Raw genomic sequence first — 22,051 nt, 5'->3', positions numbered from 1 at the left:
TTGTCTGTCCATCACTTGCCTTTGTTGGAAGGAAGTGAGAGAGATGATTTATTGTACTTTATTTTCTTGATTCTTCTAATTGACTGTGTCTCAGAGGTTAGATTTTAGTTTGTAAGAACTTATTTTTATTGTTCCATTTCCATAACATAGAGATGCTGATAATGCATGCATACGATTTTCAAATTTCTGTGAGAATCATTTTCTTTTTTCGCCCGTCCCTCTGTACCCTCCCCTCTCCCTCCTTCCCTCTCTCATTCTCTTCCCCTCCATTGCCCTTGCCTCTTCCTTGTTCCCTTCTCCTCCCCTCTCCTTGGTTCCCATCACCTCTGTCTTTATTCTTCTCATGCTCAGTTTACGGAGTTTCAAAGGGGAGACATTTAGGTTCGTTTTTGTATTAGAATCAGTGTTATTCTATCCCCACCTCAGTTGCTATATGCATATTCTATCTATTTTTATACTTTTAAACTCTGGAGACATTAAATGAATATCATTAGAAAGATCTGTTTATTTTGTTTTATGTATATGAGTACTTTTCCTACATGTATGTGTGTGGTATATCATGTGAGTATCTGTGCAGGCAGAGGAGGGAGGGATGCTCTTGGAACTGGAGTTACAATGGTTGTTAGCTCCCAAGTGTGTGCCAGGAACTGAACCCAGGTGCTTTGGAAGAGCAGCAACTGCTGTTAACCCCGAGTCTCCAGCCCAAATGGAAGTAATTTGCAGAGTAATCTGTTAATCTGATACAGCTGAGCGTGTTGCACGCACGGATCTGTCTAGTAGTTTTCAACCTTTGAGAATCCACGCTAGAAGCACACAGTTGGGGCTGTACAAAACTTGTTAAGGCAGGAAATGAGACCAGATTTACATGTTAAGATCACTAGTTCTTGGATCAGTGATTTCTGTGGAGTTTTCAGTCTCCATAACTTAGTTGTCCTCTTGTTGAAATATGTCACTGGATGGTGGTGGTGCACACTTTTAATTCCAGCATTTGAGAGGCAGAGGTAGGAGGATCTCTGTGAGTTCAAGGCCAGCCTGGTCTAGATACAGTTCCAGTAATACCAGAGTTGTTACACAGGAAGCCCTGTCTCAAAAAATAAAACAAAAATTAAAAAAGGTATTTGCCAAAATGCCCAGTACCCAACTGTACAGATGATAATTGCTAGATAAATTTTGTGTCTTAAAATGCAGGTAGCATGTAGTTTGTCTTATTAGATAGTATTTTAGAATCTGTCTTTACCAGACTGTGATACTAGTCTGGTTTAGGGGAATGAGGCTAGTGGAGAGGAAATTCTCCACAGAAGGGTCTAGAATTTAAAGTGATACATGTTTTTTCCTTCAGGCTTGAGGTAAATTTGTTACTTTGTAAAGGAAATAATTAGAAGTTCAGTTTTCTTTGGTCATCATCTCTTTAGAATTACAAAGGATACATCAAGGCCGTCCTGCATGGTGAATTCTGGTAGGCTTACAATGTTCATACTTGGCAGTAGGAAGCCCACTGTCAGACTTGGGTAGACCTGTGAAAACAGCTTACATACTACTTGTACTGTGCCAGGCACTCTTCTGTATTTTTGACCGTATGTGTTAGCATTTAATTGTCATTAGAAAATTCAGCAGCTAGAAGAACTGTTGTTAATCCCTTTTCCAAAAGAAAAGTGGAGTCCAAAAAAGTAAAAGTAGGTTTTGGAGACAGGAAGTACCTGTCTTGTAGGTCTGACCCATAGTTGTGAAAACCCTGAAATCTGGACTAGATTCCTGGGTTGAAATGGTACCTGTGCTGTGTGCTCACTGTGAACATGGGGACATGTTCCAGCTTCTCTGTGACTTAGTCCCTTCACCCGCATCTAGTGACTTAAGACTGTTCTAAAGACAGTTCCAGGTTAGTGAACTGTCACTCTGACCCACCTGGCCCACCACAGACTGCCTGTTTGTGTGATGTTGTCACCGTCACCATCTCCACAGCCTGTGTGTGTGGTGCTGTCACCGTCACCATCTCCACAGCCTGTGTGTGTGGTGCTGTCACCGTCACCATCTCCACAGCCTGTGTGTGTGGTGCTGTCACCGTCACCATCTCCACAGCCTGTGTGTGTGGTGCTGTCACCGTCACCATCTCCACAGCCTGTGTGTGTGGTGCTGTCACCGTCACCATCTCCACAGCCTGTGTGTGTGGTGCTGTCACCGTCACCATCTCCACAGCCTGTGTGTGTGGTGCTGTCACCGTCACCATCTCCACAGCCTGTGTGTGTGGTGCTGTCACCGTCACCATCTCCACAGCCTGTGTGTGTGGTGCTGTCACCGTCACCATCTCCACAGCCTGTGTGTGTGGTGCTGTCACCGTCACCATCTCCACAGCCTGTGTGTGTGGTGCTGTCACCGTCACCATCTCCACAGCCTGTGTGTGTGGTGCTGTCACCGTCACCATCTCCACAGCCTGTGTGTGTGGTGCTGTCACCGTCACCATCTCCACAGCCTGTGTGTGTGGTGCTGTCACCGTCACCATCTCCACAGCCTGTGTGTGTGGTGCTGTCACCGTCACCATCTCCACAGCCTGTGTGTGTGGTGCTGTCACCGTCACCATCTCCACAGCCTGTGTGTGTGGTGCTGTCACCGTCACCATCTCCACAGCCTGTGTGTGTGGTGCTGTCACCGTCACCATCTCCACAGCCTGTGTGTGTGGTGCTGTCACCGTCACCATCTCCACAGCCTGTGTGTGTGGTGCTGTCACCGTCACCATCTCCACAGCCTGTGTGTGTGGTGCTGTCACCGTCACCATCTCCACAGCCTGTGTGTGTGGTGTTGTCAAACCGTCACCATCTCCACAGCCTGTGTGTGTGGTGTTGTCACCGTCACTATCTCCACAACCTGTGTGTGTAGTGTTGTCACCGTCACCACCACCATCTCCACAGCCTGTGTGTGTGGTGCTGTCACCATCACCATCTCCACAGCCTGTGTGTGTGGTGCTGTCACCGTCACCATCTCCACAGCCTGTGTGTGTGGTGTTGTCAAACCGTCACCATCTCCACAGCCTGTGTGTGTGGTGCTGTCACCGTCACCATCTCCACAGCCTGTGTGTGTGGTGTTGTCAAACCGTCACCATCTCCATAGCCTGTGTGTGTGGTGCTGTCACCGTCACCATCTCCACAGCCTGTGTGTGTGGTGCTGTCACCGTCTTACTGTCTCTTGTAGACTGTAGGGAGAGGTGTGCAGAGAACTGCAGACCCAAGGGCAGAGCCAGCACTCACCACAGTCCTTTGAATCACTGTTGCATTTGTAGGCACAGTAAGAGTTTCTTCAATAAAATGAGGCCCTGACTAGTCAAATGTCCAAGGATCCCACTGGCCTTAGAATTAATGTGTTCATAGCTTTGATTTGAACACTTGTTTTATAGCATTGAAAATCTATTTACCATATTGATAGTAATTACAGGCTCCTTCAAACGTGTTTTCCTTAAAGCATAGAAAATTCCTATTATTTAATTTACCTTGCTGCTATATTATTACTGATAATAGATGGCTTTTGATATATGTGGACTCATATTCCATAATGTGCTTTCTGGGGCTTACTGGTCCAGTTCATGTTTGTCTCTACCAGTCACTTTGTTGCATGTTCTCTCCTGTGTAATAGATAGAGTTCATACTAGATTTACAACTTCTTATATATTGAGTGCTTTTCTTTTTTGTTTTGTGATCTCTTTTTCAGGACTCTTTCCATGTGGGAAAGGATTTAAATGTCTGCCCACTGCCCATTTCCACAGTGTGCTGTCACTTCTCTTTCTCTGCAGATCAAGGGGTTATGAGCAGCATGTATATGTGCATTTACCTGTGCTATAAGTCGTGAGGGCTTTCATTTTAGGTCACTAGTTGTGGAACTTTGTGATAGATTATTAATCTTTTTTTTCTTTGCCAGACATGTGCAACCCAGATTTCATGAAAGACAAACTCTTTCTGCCCTCTTGTATGTAATAATAGTTAAAATATTCTAGTTCTATTTCCTAACATATTTACTCTGTACTGAGAGGAAGGTTTGTGTTTTTCTAGAAGAGCCCCATAACTTTTTTACTGTAAAACTTTGAGTAGGTCCTCCTCTCAGATCTCGTCCTTCGGGTGGGGTGACGGGGACCCACAGCCTGCTCTGTAGCTCTCCAGCCTTCTCTTCCTGATTACTCAAGATCCCTTGCTCAGATGAGAGAGGGAGCCAGATCTGGGTCCTAAGGAAGCCTGATTGGTCCTCAGATAGAGAGTCACATGTCAGCTTTTGTATTACTTTGGAAGGGTTTTGGTCACTATTCTGTTTGACTGCGTTATGTATCATAAAAATAATGGAATTTGGAGCATTTGAGGATTTCTGAAATGAAATCTGAACACAGTATCAGTTCAGTTTGAAGTGAACATGTAATTAGGCCAGAGTGGGCGAAGAAGCAGGATGGAGACCGTTAAAGAGTCCCCACGTTCCCTGGCGTCAAATATTACATTCCTCTTGTTTAGGGGAGGAAATGGGAGTCAGTCAGAGATCTCACACTGGTATGTATTCAGAGTTAATGGTTAGCATTTCTGGAGTTAGTTTTCCTATGTTCTTCATTCTAGGAACTTCCCCTCTTATTTTACCTTTTTTTTTTAGTTTGCCTAAACAGGGTTTCTCTGTGTAGCCTTGTGTGTTCTGGAACTCACTCTGTAGACCAGGCTCTGCTTCCTGAGTGCAGGTACTAAAGTAGTGCTCCACCACCACCCAGCCCTTCATGTTAGCAATTAAGTACTGTAGGCATCAATTTCAGCTGTTGATTACAAGTTATAGAAAACTTCATTATCTATCTATCTATCTATCTATCTATCTATCTATCTATCTATCTATCTATCTAATCTATCATCTATCTGCTTACTTATTTTGAGACAATACCTCTACAGAGACTTGGCTGGCTTAGAACTCACCATCTAGACTCGAATGGCCTTGAACTTATGGAGATCTGCCTGCCTTTACCTCCCAAGTGCTGGTGTACCACACTTAGCCTTATACTTTCTTTTTTAAACCATAAAGGAAATCTGTTTGCTAATATAATTAAAATTCTATATAAAATTAGTGTTGTGTGTGCCTTGCTTGATTCAGGGTCAAAAGCATGAGTAGAGCTTGCTTGTTGAGACACCACTATACTACTTTTCTTTCCTGGCCACAGGTGGCTGCCAGCAGTGCCCTGGATTATATATTTCAGTCAGAAATCCGGCAGTAAAGCCGGGCGGTGGTGGCGCACGCCTTTAATCCCAGCACTCGGAAGGCAGAGGCAGGCGGATCTCTGTGAGTTCGAGACCAGCCTGGTCTACAAGAGCTAGTACCAGGACAGGCTCCAAAACCACAGAGAAACCCTGTCTCGAAAAACCAAACAAAAAGAAGAAATCCAGCAGTAAAGTGCGATAGCCCTGTACCTCAGTGCTCCAGAAAGGCTGTGCCTTTCTCTGAGCATTTAGACTAGTATGTGGTAACTGACGTCTCCTTGTGGCCACCATGCCGTTGACTAAGACACGATCTGAATCTGGAGAAGCAGTGATTGCCTGCAAGGAAGTCAGAGTGTGTTAGTAGGAGCAGGATGACTGCTGGACCAGCCAAAAAGAATACAGTTAGTATATTTACTGGACAAAAAGTCCCCTAAAATACAGCAAGAATTAAAAAAATTAAAATGCCCCTCAAAAATATTTTCCATACTGAAAGCTAAATTTTGGTAGTGGTGTCTGGTGACTCTGACTGTCAAAGCTGTCGGCCCCTGACTTCCTCCCTTACAATAGAGACAGGAAAGTTGATGTTTTCTGAAGAGCCTGTTGCTCATGTTAGTGAGAGGTGAATTCTTCAGAGCTTAAAGAGTGGTGTTTATCTGGGGCACCTACCCTTCTGCTTAACCTTACTCTTGGGCACTGCTGTGTGCTCATTTCTGTACTAGAGTCCGAGGAGATGGTTATAAACTACCAGAAGTTAAACAAAGCAGGAAGATTAATTTTGGCTCATGGTGGTCACCTGACTCCACGGCTCTGCAGAAGCATCATGGTGGGAAGATAAGGAGCAGAGCTGCTCACATCAGGGAGGGGAGGCCAGAGCTATAACTGTCCCTTGCTGTCATGCCCAAGGCCCCACCTCCTAGTGGTCAGCTGTCAGTCCATCCACAGTAGATTGGTCCCTCTCAGCGGCACCAGCAGCTGTGCGCCACGCCTTCAGTTCCCGAGTCTTTTTTTATTTTAGGAGGCAGTGTTTCATATTTGGATCATAGCAGAGTAAGTGTTTCATATGGAAGCGGATACTTTTGCTTCTTATTTGGCACCTCCACTTGGAGTCAAGATTGAGTTCTGGGCATCGCAAGTTACAGCTTCAAAGCAAATGGAGAGAAATGACAGTGTGCACTGTACGATCAGACTGTCAGAATAAAATGACAGTGTGCACTGTACGATCAGACTGTCAGAATAAAATGACAGTGTGCACTGTACGATCAGACTGTCAGAATAAAATGACAGTATGCACTGTACGATCAGACTGTCAGAATAAAATGACAGTGTGCACTGTACGATCAGACTGTCAGAATAAAATGACAGTGTGCACTGTACGGTCAGACTGTCAGAATAAAATGACAGTGTGCACTGTACGGTCAGACTGTCAGAATAAAATGACAGCGTGCACTGTACGGTCAGACTGTCAGAATAAAATGACAGCGTGCACTGTACGGTCAGACTGTCAGAATAAAATGACAGCGTGCACTGTACGGTCAGACTGTCAGAATAAAATGACAGTGTGCACTGTATGGTCAGACTGTCAGAATAAAATGACAGTGTGCACTGTATGGTCAGACTGTCAGAATAAAATGACAGTGTGCACTGTATGATCAGTCTGTCAGAATAAAATGACAGTATGCACTGTACGATCAGATTATTAGAATAAAATTACAGTGTGCACTATACGATCAGACTGTCAGAATAAAATGACAGTATGCACTGTATGGTCAGACTGTCAGAAGTTTTGATAGCAGTCATGTGCCATGTCTTAATCTCCAGCTCAGTACATTGTACACTTCATGCTTCATTAGACTTTTCTAAGTTTCTGATTGAATTATCAACACTTTTCCTTATGATTTTCCCTTGTTACAACATAGTCCTCCAAACAGAAGATGCCTTTTACCTTAACTAAGCCCATTAGGTTTGCAGTGCATTCTCTTGTCTTCTTTGGTAAGTTGCCCAGTTCCCTCCTTTGTTGCTATTCTTCTTGGCATTTTCCACAGTTCTATTTCCCTTTTGTGAGTCAGGCCCACCTTCATACACTATTAATTATCGTACATTCCTCTGTAGGCAGATTATTTGTACAGCCAGACGTGCACGGAGCTCTCTGTCTGTGGTAACCCTGACTCACAGCACCCTGCCACAGTGGTTATTGGAGGGATTTCTTCAGTGGGAGTTCTAGATGTGGAGGCAAAAAACAAATTTCAGTGCCTGGGATGTTTCTTACCTGGGTGCACTGTGTAATTTCACTGACCTTGAGCCTCCTAATCCTAAATGGGTACAGTATATCCTTTCCTTACCTGCATCTGTGTTTCCCAGTGAGGGACAAGGGTGAGAATACGTGCGGCATCCTGTGTCCACGTGGAAGTGCTACTTTATTACTGTTAAAATGGCATTTACATTTTGTTTCAAATTAATAATTTTATAAGAATTTTATATATGTTAAAATTGTAATCATCTAGCATCAGACTTCAAAAAACCGTGGTATGTATTATTGTGTGCCTTTCCTTTTCCCATTTTTCTTCTTGTTTCTTTTTTCTTTCCTAATTACGTATTTTAGATACTTTCTCATACCAATACATGAAAGTTTTATGTGAGCGTTACTGAATGCTTATATATTTTCCTTCTCTTTTTCCAGTAATGGGTTCCAGCTTTTCTACTTCTGACCATTAAAATCAAAGCTACAAAACACTGTACACATGTATTGATTTATTTGCATTTTTAATGGTCATTGAATATATTCAGAGAAGGGAATTACTGAGTCTTTGGGCATTATTGTTTCCCAGTTCTCTCCTCCAGGGCGAGGGAGCAAACCCAAGTCCTTGGCATCTGTTGAGCTACGTCAGCAGGAGGTGCGCTGAGTTTCTAGGCAAGTCCAAACTGTGTATGTGGCTCAGGGGTGGCAGTCTCAGCTGCACGTCAGCATGACTGTGGCTGCTCAGGTCTTCCTGCTTCACTCAGCTTTCTAACTTTACTAAAGGTGTTTGCTATTAGTTGCGCTATGGAACTTTGCCTGGGGAGTTTGAACTGCTCTACGGCAGCAGCTTCTAGTGTTACTGTACATTGTATTTCTCTATGCGAATTTCTCCACAACTTAGTTCTTCTACTCCAAAGAACTTTCTAAAATTTCAGATGTGGTCACATTAAATGTATGGCTTCCCATTTTGTCTTATTTTCCCATGTGCTCTATATTCAAGAAAAAACCCCCCAACACCTAGTCACTATACTGGCACACACACACACCATACACTATTATTTTGCATAGTCTATAAGATAATGACCCATCATTGTGATATTTTCATACATGTACATAATGCACTTTGATCATATTATTGCCTTTGTTGCTGTCTCTTTCCTTTTCCATCCCCAGTCTCCTTCCTATGCCAGTAGTTTCTTTTATACTGTATGTTTCTTTGTTTGTTAGTTTATGTATGCGAGTGTGCATGCCCTGGTGGGCGAATGTATGTCCTGGTGTGTGAATGTGCATGCCATGGTGTGTGAGTGTGTGTTGTGGTGTGCAAGTGTGCTTACCATGGTATGTGTGTGTTGTGTGCATTTGTGCGTGCTGTGGTGTGCAAGTGTGCATACTGTTGTGTGTGAGTGTGTGTGTTGTGGTGTGCATTTGCGTGTGCTGTGGTGTGCTGTGGTGTGCTGTGGTGTGCGAGTGTGCATACCGTGGTGTGTGAGTGTGTGTGTTGTGGTGTATATGTTGAGGTCAGAGGAAAGCTCTGGAGTGTCCAGCTTTCTCCTTCCGTTACAGCACTGTATGGGTTCAGAGTGTTAAACCTGGGTCTTTAGGCTCAGTGACTCAAGTTCCTCTACCTGATGAACCATCGTACTAGCCCCTGACTTGTCTGCTTTTATTTTTCTTTTTTTTTTTGGTATTGAAGGAAGCATGCAATACATGTCTCTATGTTTTATTTTGCCTAGAGTTCCATTGTTTTTGTTTGTTTGTTTTTGTGACTGATATGATTTTATACCTATTTATGGATGTATATTGTATATATTAAAATGTGTATCACATTTTAAAGCTTTTTTTCATACTTTGGCTAGCACATACTGGTGACTGTGTATGTTTCTGTGTGAATCACCCTGGCACTCAGGAGTATATTCTTCTCTCCTTGGTCACTGCTGAGTCAGGTCAGCAGTCTGAGCTGTGAAGCTTCCTTCCTTGGTGAGGAGATGCTGAAGCGAATGGCAGAGTTGGCAGAACAGGGTGCCCTTCAAATCTCTGGAGGGGAAAGTTTTTCAGTCAGTTTTAAGGACGGCTGTTGTGGAGCGTTTCCATAGCTTCTCATAGTATTGGAGCGGTGTGTTTACCAACTTTCCTGAATTTCATGAAGAAGGGGACAGTGGAACAGGGTTTTAATTCGTTCCATGCCTACCTTCTATGCCTTTGTTTGTTTAGTATTAAGTGAAAGGATAGGTGTAGAGTAATGGATGGTAAGAACTCAACTAATATTTTTAATATCTTGACTCGAGTAATGTAAGGTTATGTTTTGAAAGAGATGAAATTTGATACAGGCTTAAAGGACTGTAAGGATTACGTAATTGAGTTCTGATCAGTTTGTTTAGTGTGTGTGTGTATGTGAGTGATACGCTTGTGAGCCAAGGTGATGATGTGCAACAGTGAGTGTGAACGGTCAGGTAACTAGCCAGTCAGTTCTCGCCTTCCGCCATAACTTCTGGGCATCAAATGCAGGTCATCCGACTTGTGCAGCAAGGGTCTTTATCTACTGAAACATCTTGCTAGCCCTTGGTTAGTTCGTAAGATCTTATGCCAGTGGACTTCAGAGTGGGCTAAAATAGCTAAAAACAGTTGAACTTGCAGAGGGTATGCATTCAGTTCTCAATACACACATGGCTGTTCACAGATGTCTGTAATTTCCAGTTGCAGGGGTTCTGATGCCCTGACCTCTGTAAACTCTTATACACATGTGTAACACATATGTACACTCATACACACACATATTCACACACACAACCTAAATAAATGTGTTTTAAATAAGATCCTGTACAAAATCATTGTGTGAGTGAGACTTAGAATAGCAGGACAATGTGTTATAAATTTTAAAATAGTAGGATAGGATAGTTTATTATAAATTTTGAGTTTCAGTCTCACAATGGATTTAGAATCCCGTGAGCTAATAGTATTCCATACAGATGGTTACGTTGTTTCATGTGCATACAGAATGGTTACGTTGTTTCGTGTGCATACAGATGGTTACGTTGTTTCATGTACATACATGATGGGGGAGAGTCTTCTGTTTTGTGTTGATTTTATTGGTTAAATAAAGAAACTGCCTTGGCCCTTTAATAGGACAGAAAATTAGGTAGGTGGAGTAAACAGAACAGAATGCTGGGAGAAAGAAGCCGAGTCAGTCAGTCTCCATGATTCTCCCACCAGACACAGACACAGGTTAAGATCTTTTCTGGTAAGCCATTAGAAATGGGTTAGAACAATATGTAAGAGGTAGCCAATAAGAGGTTATAACTAATGGGCCAGGCAGTGTTTAAAAGAATACAGTTTTCTTGCCGGGCGGTGGTGGTGCAGGCCTTTAATCCCAACACTTGGGAGGCAGAGGCAGGGGGATCTCTGCGAGTTCGAGACCAGCCTGGTCTACAAGAGCTAGTTCCAGGACAGGCTCCAAAACCACAGAGAAACCCTGTCTCAAAAAACCAAAAAAAAAAAAAAAGAATACAGTTTTCATATAATTATTTCGGGTAAAGCTAACAGTGCGGGTGGCCGGGCGCTGGGAATACAGCCCACCGCAGCTTCATACAACAGAGTGGTGCTCCAACATGATGGACTAAATCCACTTAAAAACCTGAGAGGCCTTTAAAAAAGGGGGGGAGAGAGAGTTTAACGCAGCTTTTTGCTGTTTGTGGGAGTCTTTAATGGAGTTGAAAAATAAATAGATAGTTATAGTTTTCCTTAGTTATGATAAAGATAAAATAGATATAAATATTGTAATTCTTGCTTGATAACTGTTTTGTTATATGTAATCTTACTATGTTAAAGTTAAAGCCTTTCTTTTTTGTTTAAACAGAAAAAGGGGAAATGATGAGGGAGAATCTTCTGTTTTGTGTTGATTTCATTGGTTAAATAAAGAAACTGCCTTGGCCCTTTAATAGGACAGAAAATTAGGTAGGTGGAGTAAACAGAACAGAATGCTGGGAGAAAGAAGCCGAGTCAGTCAGTCTCCATGATTCTCCCACCAGACACAAACACAGGTTAAGAACTTTCCTGGTAAGCCACACCTCATGGGGCTACATAGATATTAGAAATGGGTTAGAACAATATGTAAGAGGTAGCCAATAAGAGGTTATAACTAATGGGCCAGGCAGTGTTTAAAAGAATACGGTTTCCGTGTAATTATTTCGGGTAAAGCTAACAGTGCGGGTGGCCAGGCGCTGGGAATGCAGCCCACCGCAGCTTCATACAACACATACAGAATGGTTACTTTGTTTCATGTGCATACAGGATGGTTACGTTGTTTCGTGTGCATACAGATGGTTATGTTGTTTCATGTACATACAGAATGGTTATGTTGCTTCATGTGCATAGAGAATGGTTACGTTGTTTCATGTGCATACAGAATGGTTACATTGTTTCGTGTGCATACAGATGGTTACGTTGTTTCGTGTACATACAGAATGATTATGTTGCTTCATGTGCATACAGAATGGTTACATTGTTTCATGTACATACAGAATGGTTACGTTGTTTCATGTGCATAGATGATTAAATGAAAAAGATGAGGTAAGTTTGACTCAATTTTAGAAATGTAAATCCCTAATTTTGTATAAACTTAAAAAACTTCACTTGCATTGACTTTTCCTGACTAAAGACATTAAGGATTTCTGTTTATTTTAAAATCATTTATGCATTTGCCCTTGAGACAAGTTGGTGGGTGCATTTTTATCAAAACCATATACACGGTGACATATTAAATGTATCATATTATTATACTAATCATATGACTTTAGAAACAAAAGTAACCAGAGGACTGAAGCCTATCAAAACCATCTTTTTGTTTTTGTACAATGAAATTCTTTTTAAATTTGCCAGGGAATTCATAGTAATATTGAAACCAGATGTAGACTTCCGTCTTGTAATGTATTAGCTCAGCTACAGAAGTCTTATTTCTACCCTGATTACTGAGCAGTGCATTTGTGGCTTATGATCTCTCTCTCGTTATAACAGACCTAGAAAACGCCATCGAAATGATTTAAACATAGTGACAAAATAGAACTCAACTCCCGTGTATTGAGGATCACCTAAATAAACCCCAAAGTGAAGTATCCCTGCTTATAATTTTCTTTTGAAGGACTTCTTGATAGATAACGCAGAAAGAAGTGCTAGCCCTTGTTTGACGTGGATCTGAGACTGAAATCCCCATTGTTTCCTTCTGTTGGAAGCAGATCGTCTTTCCTGTTGTTTTTTTTTTTTCCTCCAAGGATTCTCAGTACAACCTGGCTGTCTTAGTTAGGGTTTCTGTTGTCGTGATAAAATCATTCCCCAAGTCAACATGAGACGGGAAGGGCTTATTTCACTTTATATCTTGTACTTCCATCACCAAGGGCAGCCAGGGCAGGAACCTGGAGGCACTTCTTGCCGTCCTGGCCTGTTCCTGATGGCTTGCTCAGCCTGTTTTTCTTTAGCACCCAGGGCCACCAAGCCAAGGGTGCTACCACCCACCATGGATGGACCCTCCAGCAGCAATCCTCAATCAGGAAAATGTTTCGTGGGCTTTCCCACAGGCCAGTCCAGTGGGGGCGTTTTCTCAACTGAGGGTCCTTCTTTCCAGTTGACCGTAGCCTGTGTCATGTTGACACACAACTACCAGCAAACTGACCGTTTTGAAATGATTGAGTCTGTGTCTGTTTGAATTAATGAAATTTTTATAGAAGTGAAACACCATAGTACCTTAAATTTTATTAAATAATGGAAATAAATTCCACATGAAATCTTTTCACTTTGGGTAAAGCTATAATTTATATATAAAGAAAAATTAAAAACAGATTATTTCAGACTAAAAGCCCATGTCTTAGGAAGGTGAGGTCTGCTTTATGTTTTGATAACAGTTGATGGGCGAGCGTCAAAGTCACCAGGGAAGTCTGATAGACAGGCTGCTAAGTCTGGGCCTGCTGTGTGGTCAGTGTCCACTAAGTAATAGACAGTTCCTGTCTGCTCTCAGCTCCTCTCCACTACTGAAAACCAGGGTTCCTGGAGCAGCTTTAATTCCTGATAGACTACTTTCGTCCAAAGTTCGTTTGATTTCATTTTTATTTAAAACAGATGAGACAACAATTGGTTGCTTTAAATTAGCTAAAATTATGTGTATTTTTGTGCTAGAATTAAAATTTAGCCTATCACTTTCCCCTGATTTCAGATCTCAGTGGAAGGAAAGTAGGTTTTCCTCGATCTTTAAGACCTCTTTACAGTTACCACAGATCTGCTCGTGCTGAGCTCATGATGCGGGTGTCTGAGTTTCTGTGATCATCTTCCTTTCTGTGGGTGCTGCCCCTGTGTTTCTTGTCCGATTAGTCCAAATAAAGACTAAGTTTTGTGTGATTTCATCTTTCCTTCCCTAATTGTCCCCTAGTGTGCTTTCATTTCACGTTGAAGATGCTTTAAAAAATACTTGGCAGCTTATATGCCTATTTCTTACCTTCTAGAGCAGGGTCCTCAGCCTTCTTCATGCTACAGCCCTTTAATAGTGTTCTTCCTGCTGGGGTGACCCCAACCATAGGATTACTTTGTTGCTACTTCATAAGTGTAATTTTACTACTGGTATGAATTGTGTTATAAATATCTGATATGCAGGGTATCTGATATGTGACCCCCAAAGGGGTTGCAACCCCACAGGCTGAGAACCACTGTTTTCTAGACTGAGACTCTTCTTGGTTAGGTTAAAAGTACCTCCCTCCCCTCTGGCTTCCTCCCCTGCCCTAGTAATTGAACTGACGAGTTTGATTACTGAGCCTTTCCTATCCAAATGCGATGCCTAGTTTGACCCTGAAGTTCTCATTTTCCTGCCCTGGCTACTCAATTGCTGTTATTTAATAGGTTGCTACCATGCACAGCTTTTTGTTTTTATTCTTTTTCTGTTGTAATATAGAGGTGTGGTCCTAGGGTGATGAGCTTTAAGAGCACACTGTGCAAGTCTGAGAAGTTGACACTAAGGCTACTAATTATAAAGAATGCTTCCTGTTTAGAGTTGTGCACATTTACCATTTATTCCCATTTGTATATCCTAGACATCTAGCAAAATATTGAAAGACTCCTGAGGAACAGAAGTGATCTTTTTATTATTTCATGTTTAACGATCTTTAAAAAATTTTAAATTTAATTAAATTATAATTGCATTTTTTACCTTTTCTTGTTTCTCTCTTATGCCTATACTCTTCTCCAGCAAGTTCACAGTCCTTTCTTTCTTAACCATTCATTGTTGCATGTACATGTAAGCTAACAAATGTATTAATAAAACTTGCTGAATCTGATAATCAGTCCATGGGGCTCGTCCCTGGGGAAGACTTACTCTCCCTCTCTCGGCAGTTGCTCTGTTGATACTGGGATATCAACTCTTGGAATTGTTCAGGAAGGTTCAACAGCCATGTTGCTGAGAGCCCACGGGCACAGCTTCTCTGTTACAGGTAGGGGCACAACTTTACAGCTGACTTCCTGGTCCTCTGGTTCTTAGAGTCTTTGTGCTTCTTCTTCCACAATGTTGGCTGAGTTGTAGGGGCAGATGTTGTGTTGTGGTTATCTCAGTTTTGGCTGGGGATCCCCTGGTAGTTTTTGTCTACGTTTTGATTAGCTGTGGCTTTCTGTAATGATCTCTTGCTGCTACAAAAGAGGCTCCCTTATCTTGGTCTGTGCCATGTGTGTGGGCCCTTGTAGAGGTAGGGTTGGGGTTGGTAGCCAGAGTGGAAGGAATGGAGATGGGCTGACCAGAAATCCTTTAGTCATATTTTCCACAACCCCCACATTGCTCTCTCCATCTGGGTTATAGAGCTGGTTCCTAGGTGACACTCTTATCTCCTACTCTCTGATGTGACTGAAAACCATTCATTTAGAAAAGTGGAAGAGCCGGGCGGTGGTGGCGCACGCCTTTAATCCCAGCACTTGGGAGGCAGAGGCAGGCAGATCTCTGTGAGTTCGAGACCAGCCTGGTCTACAAGAGCTAGTTCCAGGACAGGCTCCAAAACCATAGAGAAACCCTGTCTCGAAAAACCAAAAAAGAAAAAAAAAAGAAAAAAGAAAAGTGGAAGAGCCATGGATATAGATCAGTGGTCACATTGCAAGCAAACAAAAGCAAAACCTTGTAAGTGTTACAGAGATTCCTTCCTTTTAGGCTCAATAACATCTCATTATATGTTGCCATGGTTTGGATAAACATCCTTCTGAAGTCCATGAGTTAAAGACTTGGGCCTCACAGTGATAATATTTGGAAGTGGCGAGACCTTTAGAGATGGGGCTTTGAGGTCCTCAGGTCCCAGGGGTGTTCCTCCAATCAGAATTTTGAGACCTTGAGTGGACTTTCTTTTATACCTGGTTTGTGATATAATCATTTTTGTTTCAGCACAGTCGCTTTGTTCTCTTAGCCTTGGCCTGACCTTTCCAAACTGAGCCAGAGTAAACCTTTTCTCATTACATGTTACCTCTCTCAGTTATTTTGTTATGGGGCAGGAAACTAACACACAAACATAAGCATCCTTTTGTGCGTCCATTCCTCTGTCACTGGACGTTGACGTTCGCTTCTTCTTTTAGCTCTGTGAGTATAGGGTGTATCAAAGATCTTTCCATAGGCCTGTTAGCCATTTGTATCCTTTAAAACATTTATTTTATCATTGTATGTGCATGTCATGCACACTCACGGGAGCCTGCATGCTTTGGTGTGTGGAGTTGAGAGGACAGTTTGTGTGAGTTGCTTTGGTCTTGCCGCCTTGCTGAGCCCGTTCTCTGGGCCTGAGGACCTGAAAACTTCGGCTGATTCTTGGTCCGCATCTCCCATGTCACTGTAGGAATATTGAGATAAAAAGTCATGCAATTGTATTTGGCTTTTTATGTCAGTTCTGGGAAGTGAGGCTAGTCCGTGTTTTCACCTGTTCAGCCACCTGACCCGCATTGGTTTGTCGTTGAGGAAATGCTATTCTCGGCCTGTGCCTATTCTTTTAAAAAAGGTTTTTCTTTTGCTGTTTACCTTTAAGAGTTTTCTGTATATTTTGGGAATTATTGTTTGATCATAATGCAAAGTAGCTTGCATTTTTGCTACTTTGGGGATTGTGTTTTGTTATTACACAGATTTAAAAAAAAACAATTCAGAAAGTCTCCCACTTGTGCTTCCTTTTGTGCTTACTTCCTCTTGTTTGCCCATGTTGTGAAGCTTTTACTGTTTTTCTTTTCTAATTGTGGTTTGGATTTAGTCTTACATTTAAATCCTTGGTCTATTTTGAGTTAATACTTGGATATGAAAAGATTCTTCTTTCTCTGTCAATGATTTTGATATTCTTGTTGAAAATCATGTGACTAGCTATACACAGGTTATTTCTGGAATCCTCATGCTATTCCGTTCTTCCGTATGTCTTTAAGTAGTAAGATTTCAACTTAGGAATTAGAAGTCTTGTAGTTTGTTTAGACTTATTACTAGCCCAGGCTGGCCCGGGCCTGAGGACATGGCAGTTCTGCCTCAGCCCCTGAGTTGTGAGATACAAGTGGGAACCATCACCCAGTCTGGACCCATGAATTTTAACATTTTTCTCTGTTTCTTCATTACCTTTACTGAGATTTTTGATGGAGAGTACATTGAATCTGCAGATTTCTCAGGTAGCAGGAGCATCTCAGCAAGTCGTCTGGACGTGGCCATCGGATGCATTTCTGTTTCTGTTCTCTCTTTGATCTCTGCTTCCTGTTTCTTACTGTATAAATCTTTCTTGGTTAATCCCTATGTGCTTCATTCTTTTGATATTATTGCAAATGGAATTTTTTTGTGATTTCCTTTTTAGAAATGATAATGATTTTTGTGTGTTTATTTTGTACTCTGTATCTTGCTACTTTGCTAAAACTATTTATGCTTACATTTTTTTTTAGTTTCGTAGCTGTTGTTCCGCAAACAGATCATTTATTTCTTATAATTTCTTTCCTTCTTCCTTGCCCTGCCTAGAACCCTCCAGTACTCTAAAAGTGGTGAGAACGGTTATCTTTGCTTCTGACTTAGCGGAGAAGCCTTGGTCATCATGGTTCTCCGGGTGCCCTGTGTGCTATTCAGTCTTTGGGTTGGCGCTTGTTCTTTTAGTCCCTAGCTCACTGTGTGTTTTCATCATACTTGATTGAATTAAAGTTTACTGTTTAGTCATTTGGCTTTCCTGTTAATGGTTGAAGTGGTCATGTGGTTTCTCTTTTGCCATTCTGTTAAGATAATGTATTTCATTGTGTAAATTCTGTATGTTGCACCGTCCTTCAATTTGAGAAATAGATTTATTTCATCATGTCATATAAAATTCCGTCAGTATTCAGCTTACTTGTATTTGCCAGTATTTTATTAAAGATGTGCATTAATACGCACAAGGTACTGTTTTTCCTTACAATGTCCATTTCCACCTCTGGTCACAGGATAATACATTAATAAAACACGTTTTCTAAATGTGCCTCCCCCTTTCTGATTTTTAGAAAGGTTTGAGAAGTTGAATCAAGGAATTTTTCTCCCCACCTTCTTTTAGTGTAGATTGTGTCTTCCAAGATAACACTCACACAGTTGGCTCCGTATCATTAGACCTCAGTAAAAGTGCCTTTCAGAGATGGGGACAGCAGCTGCTTAGAAAGTGTGACTCCCTGGGACAGCTTCAGGGCATCTTCCTGTCTCCAGACCCTGCTTAACATGCTATAAAACACGAAACCCAAACAGCCTCTCAGAGATCCCCGAGTATCCAAAGATGTGTCTCAACCTTCCTCTGGTTCTCTGCTGTGTTTCCTTGTGCTACCACCTGTTTTCTGTCAAATTCTGCCTTCCTCTGTACCTAGAAGACAAGGTCAATCATTTATGTTTGATTTGATTATGTAGGTATAGGTAAGTCATTGGACATTGGTGATTAAGTTACATGTCATGAGATGGACTGAGAAGCCAACCCTCGATGACAAGGTTGTTTCTCTAGTAACCATTTCCTATTGTTAATTATTCAGAGTCCCACCAAGAGTGACTTCATTTGTATGAAAGGGTTATGAATTCAGAATCAGGAGCCAGAGATAAACCTTAGTTCAGTTGGTAGAGTGCTTGCCCTTGTCTGAAGGCCTGGGTTTGCTTTCCAGCACCACATGAAGTGGGTGTGGTGATGAATGCCTGAAAGCCCAGCACTCAGGCGGGACAGGCGGGAGACCAGAAGTTCAGTGTCTTCTCCAGCTCGGTAGTAAGATGGAAGGCTACATGAGACCCTGCCTCTTGTGTGTGCGTGTGTGTTTTCCTTTCATCTCTTTTGTTCAGCAAATTACAAGGGATTTAGAAAGTTCTTTTCTAATAATAGGAACCTAGAAAGAAGAACAAATATTTACCTATTGTTATTTCAGAATATCATGCTACACTACAGAATTTTTATAAAAGGTAAATGAAATACTCATTTAAAAATAGGTTATAAGCCGGGCCATGGTAGCACACGCCTTTAATCCCAGCACTTGGGAGGCAGAGGCAGGCAGATCTCTGGGAGTTCGAGGCCAGCCTGGTCTACAAGAGCTAGTTCCAGGACCAAAGCTACAGAGAAACCCTGTCTCGAATAAAAAACAGGTTATAGTGGCTCAAAGAGAAATGATACCTTGGGATATGCATCTTTATGAGTGTCATGGATAATTTGACAATGTTGTGTGGAGGGCAGGAGTTTTGTGGCCTCTTTTGTAGAGGTTTAATGGGTGTTGGAAAGAGGCATTTGTGCCGGCGCTGGTGGTACCTGCCTTTAATCCCAACACTCAGAAGGCAGGGGCAGGCGGATCTCTGAGTTTGAGGCCCACCTAGCCTACAGAGCCAGACATAGAACAGCCAGGGCTACACAGATAATCTTGTCTTGAAAAACAAAAAAGAAGAAAGAAAGTATGAACTTGTTACTGATGTTGTCTCTGTGATTTTATCTGATATTGTATTTCATCATTACTTTAAAAATATTCCTTTCCAGTTAACAGAAGACGAAATCGCAACTATTCTAAAATCTACATTGAAAGGATTAGAATACTTGCATTTTATGAGGAAAATACACAGGGATATAAAAGCTGGGAACATCCTCCTCAATACAGAAGGGCACGCAAAGCTTGCAGATTTTGGAGTGGCTGGCCAATTAACAGTAAGTTGACTTTAATAATTTGGATATATTTTGGACTATTTTTAGACTTGATTTTGACTAAACTGATATTTGGGACGTATGGAAGGATAACTTTGTTATTCTTATGGCGAGGAAGCCATGTTTGACTCTGTTTACAGTGTTTGGGTCAGTAGATAATAAAAGACGTTTTATCATCCAAATGCTCAAGTTTGTGAAAGGGATACAGATCGAGTCTCTTGGTACACTGGTTTTCTTCCACTGCTTCTATTGTTATCATACTATGGTAAGTGACTGTCTTTAATAAAATGAGGAAGAGTTAAAATCTCTTGGTTATTTTATAGTTTAAGATTCCTAAAATATGTCATGTTGTAACTGGTTGAAGCATTAGGAAAATAGTCAGTGTTTAATGGAATCTGTGTTATTAGTGGATCACAGGTTTTAATGAATGTTGGCATACGTGTTTCCTTTGTGGTTCTGTGTAGTATTTATGCGTATATAATATCATTGCAGGATACAATGGCAAAACGCAATACTGTAATAGGAACCCCATTTTGGATGGCTCCTGAGGTAATTCAAGAAATAGGTTACAACTGTGTGGCTGACATCTGGTCCCTTGGCATCACTTCTATAGAGATGGCAGAAGGGAAACCCCCTTATGCTGATATACATCCAATGAGGGTAAGGAAATTATGTTTTGCTAAAAGCACTGGTTTTGGCTCTTAGAGTTTTGCAATGGCAACATAAACAAACAGAAAGCGAATGCATTCTCATGAGTCAGAGACTTAAGTTTCCACTTTATTCCACTGCACAATCGCTTGTGAGGAAAGAGCTCCGGGGCCGTACATCTTCAGCACGCACTATCTTTCCACCGTCAGTGCCGCCCCCAAGAGCCGTGCTTTCCAGGGAATGCGCTGTTTTGTGTTCTTTAGCTCATTGCTTTCCAAAGGCTGCTGGAGAGGGTTAAGAAATGAGTCCCCACTTTCCTACGCACTCCTCAGTTCCTACCTCTCTGTTATTTAAGCTGATATTTAAAGTCCCAGTGGGGCTGGAGAGATGACTCTGGTTAAGAGCGTGCTGCTCCTCTAGAGGGCCTGGCTTCAGTCTCAGCACCCACATGGAGGCTCGTGTCTGTCTGTAACTCCAGTTTCATGGGTTCCTATATCATCTTCTGACCTCTGTGTCTGCTAGGCAGACCTGTAGGCAAACACCCATACATGTAAAATAAAAAATGTAAAAGTCCTCATGCTCATTGTTGCTATCTATCTGTAAGGGAACTAGATATATTTCTTTAAAATTGATTATTTATTTAAAAATACACTCTTTTTTTGCTTACTATTACCTGCCCCCATGAACTCCTTTCCATGATAATCTTTGCATTTGAAGTATATTCCTTGCATATTCAAGTCTAGCTTGTTGTGCTTTAGGATGTGTAATGACACTTTATCTAGATTACAGTACTATGTGACTCTCTGGCATAGGTGTGTATTTTTATCTTTGTATATATTTATTGCCATCTAGTGGCTGTAGTTGCCCTAGGACCACTGTCGAAGTAAAGGAGGAAGAATGTGTTTATGGAAAAGATAGGGAGACGTAGAGAGGAGAAGGAAGTAAATCGGTGGAGAAAGGAAGACGGGAATACTTTTGAATATCTAATAAGGAATAAATTGGAATTATGTTTAATATTATAACAATACAAATAATTGCAGTATTGAAAATACTTAAAAATCTACATGCCATATTGAGGCACATTACCAGACAGTTACTGTAGTGGTACAGCTGTATTCCATTTATATTATCTTTATACCTACCCACAAGCTACTTTGGCAATATTAAAAAGAAAACATAATGTAATTATGTATTTGAAAACAACATGAAAAATAGGAAAGTCAGCACAGGAATGTAAACTCTCATTCTTCTTTGAGTATCAGTCATATCTGGTCCTCTGTCAGGGTGTTCATGGGGTGTGATTCTCTAGTATCAGTCACCTCTGGTCCTCTGTCAGGGTGTTCATGGGGTGTGATTCTCTAGTATCAGTCACCCCTGGTCCTCTGTCAGGGTGTTCATGGGGTGTGATTCTCTGGTGAGAACCTCTTCCAGGATGAAAAAATTGTAGTTTGTGACTCTGATTTAATGTTCTTAAAACTCACTTGAGTTTGAATTCATACTTATAAAGTAGTAAAAAATATATTAGAATACAGTATTTCTCTTTTAAAAATATCTAGATACACTGCATATTTTGCAAACTTCTTAGAATTACTTGGTCTCTTTTTCTATCTTTTAAAATCTGCCAGATTTTGAAGTCCCAACTAAGGTTTTATTTGTTTGTTTGTTTCATATGTATGCATTTGCCTATGTATATCTGATTTGTGTCTGGTGCTCACAGGGGCCAGAGAGGGTATCAGCTCCTCAGAGACTGGAGGTATAGATGGTTGTGTGCTGCCTTGGCGCTGCTGGGAACCAAACCTGGGTCCTCTGGAAGAGAACTAAGTACTGATCCATCTCTC

At 41.5% G+C, this 22,051-nt stretch overlaps 1 protein-coding gene across 4 annotated transcripts in view; it reads left to right on the top strand.

Annotated features, from left to right (window-relative positions):
- Nucleotides 1–22,051, top strand: part of Stk3 (serine/threonine kinase 3) — a 213,693-nt gene that overhangs the window by 40,991 nt on the left and 150,651 nt on the right. For all 4 annotated transcript variants that reach the window (XM_057792643.1, XM_057792642.1, XM_057792645.1 and 1 more), the window contains 2 exons: nucleotides 19,404–19,568; nucleotides 20,058–20,225. In XM_057792643.1, coding sequence (XP_057648626.1) covers nucleotides 19,404–19,568; nucleotides 20,058–20,225 — 333 coding nt within the window. The remainder of the gene's footprint in view (nucleotides 1–19,403; nucleotides 19,569–20,057; nucleotides 20,226–22,051) is intronic.

Source organism: Chionomys nivalis, chromosome 17 (assembly GCF_950005125.1).
Source record: "Chionomys nivalis chromosome 17, mChiNiv1.1, whole genome shotgun sequence".
Lineage (NCBI taxonomy): Eukaryota > Metazoa > Chordata > Mammalia > Rodentia > Cricetidae > Chionomys > Chionomys nivalis.
This window is presented reverse-complemented; position numbering and strand designations above follow the sequence as displayed.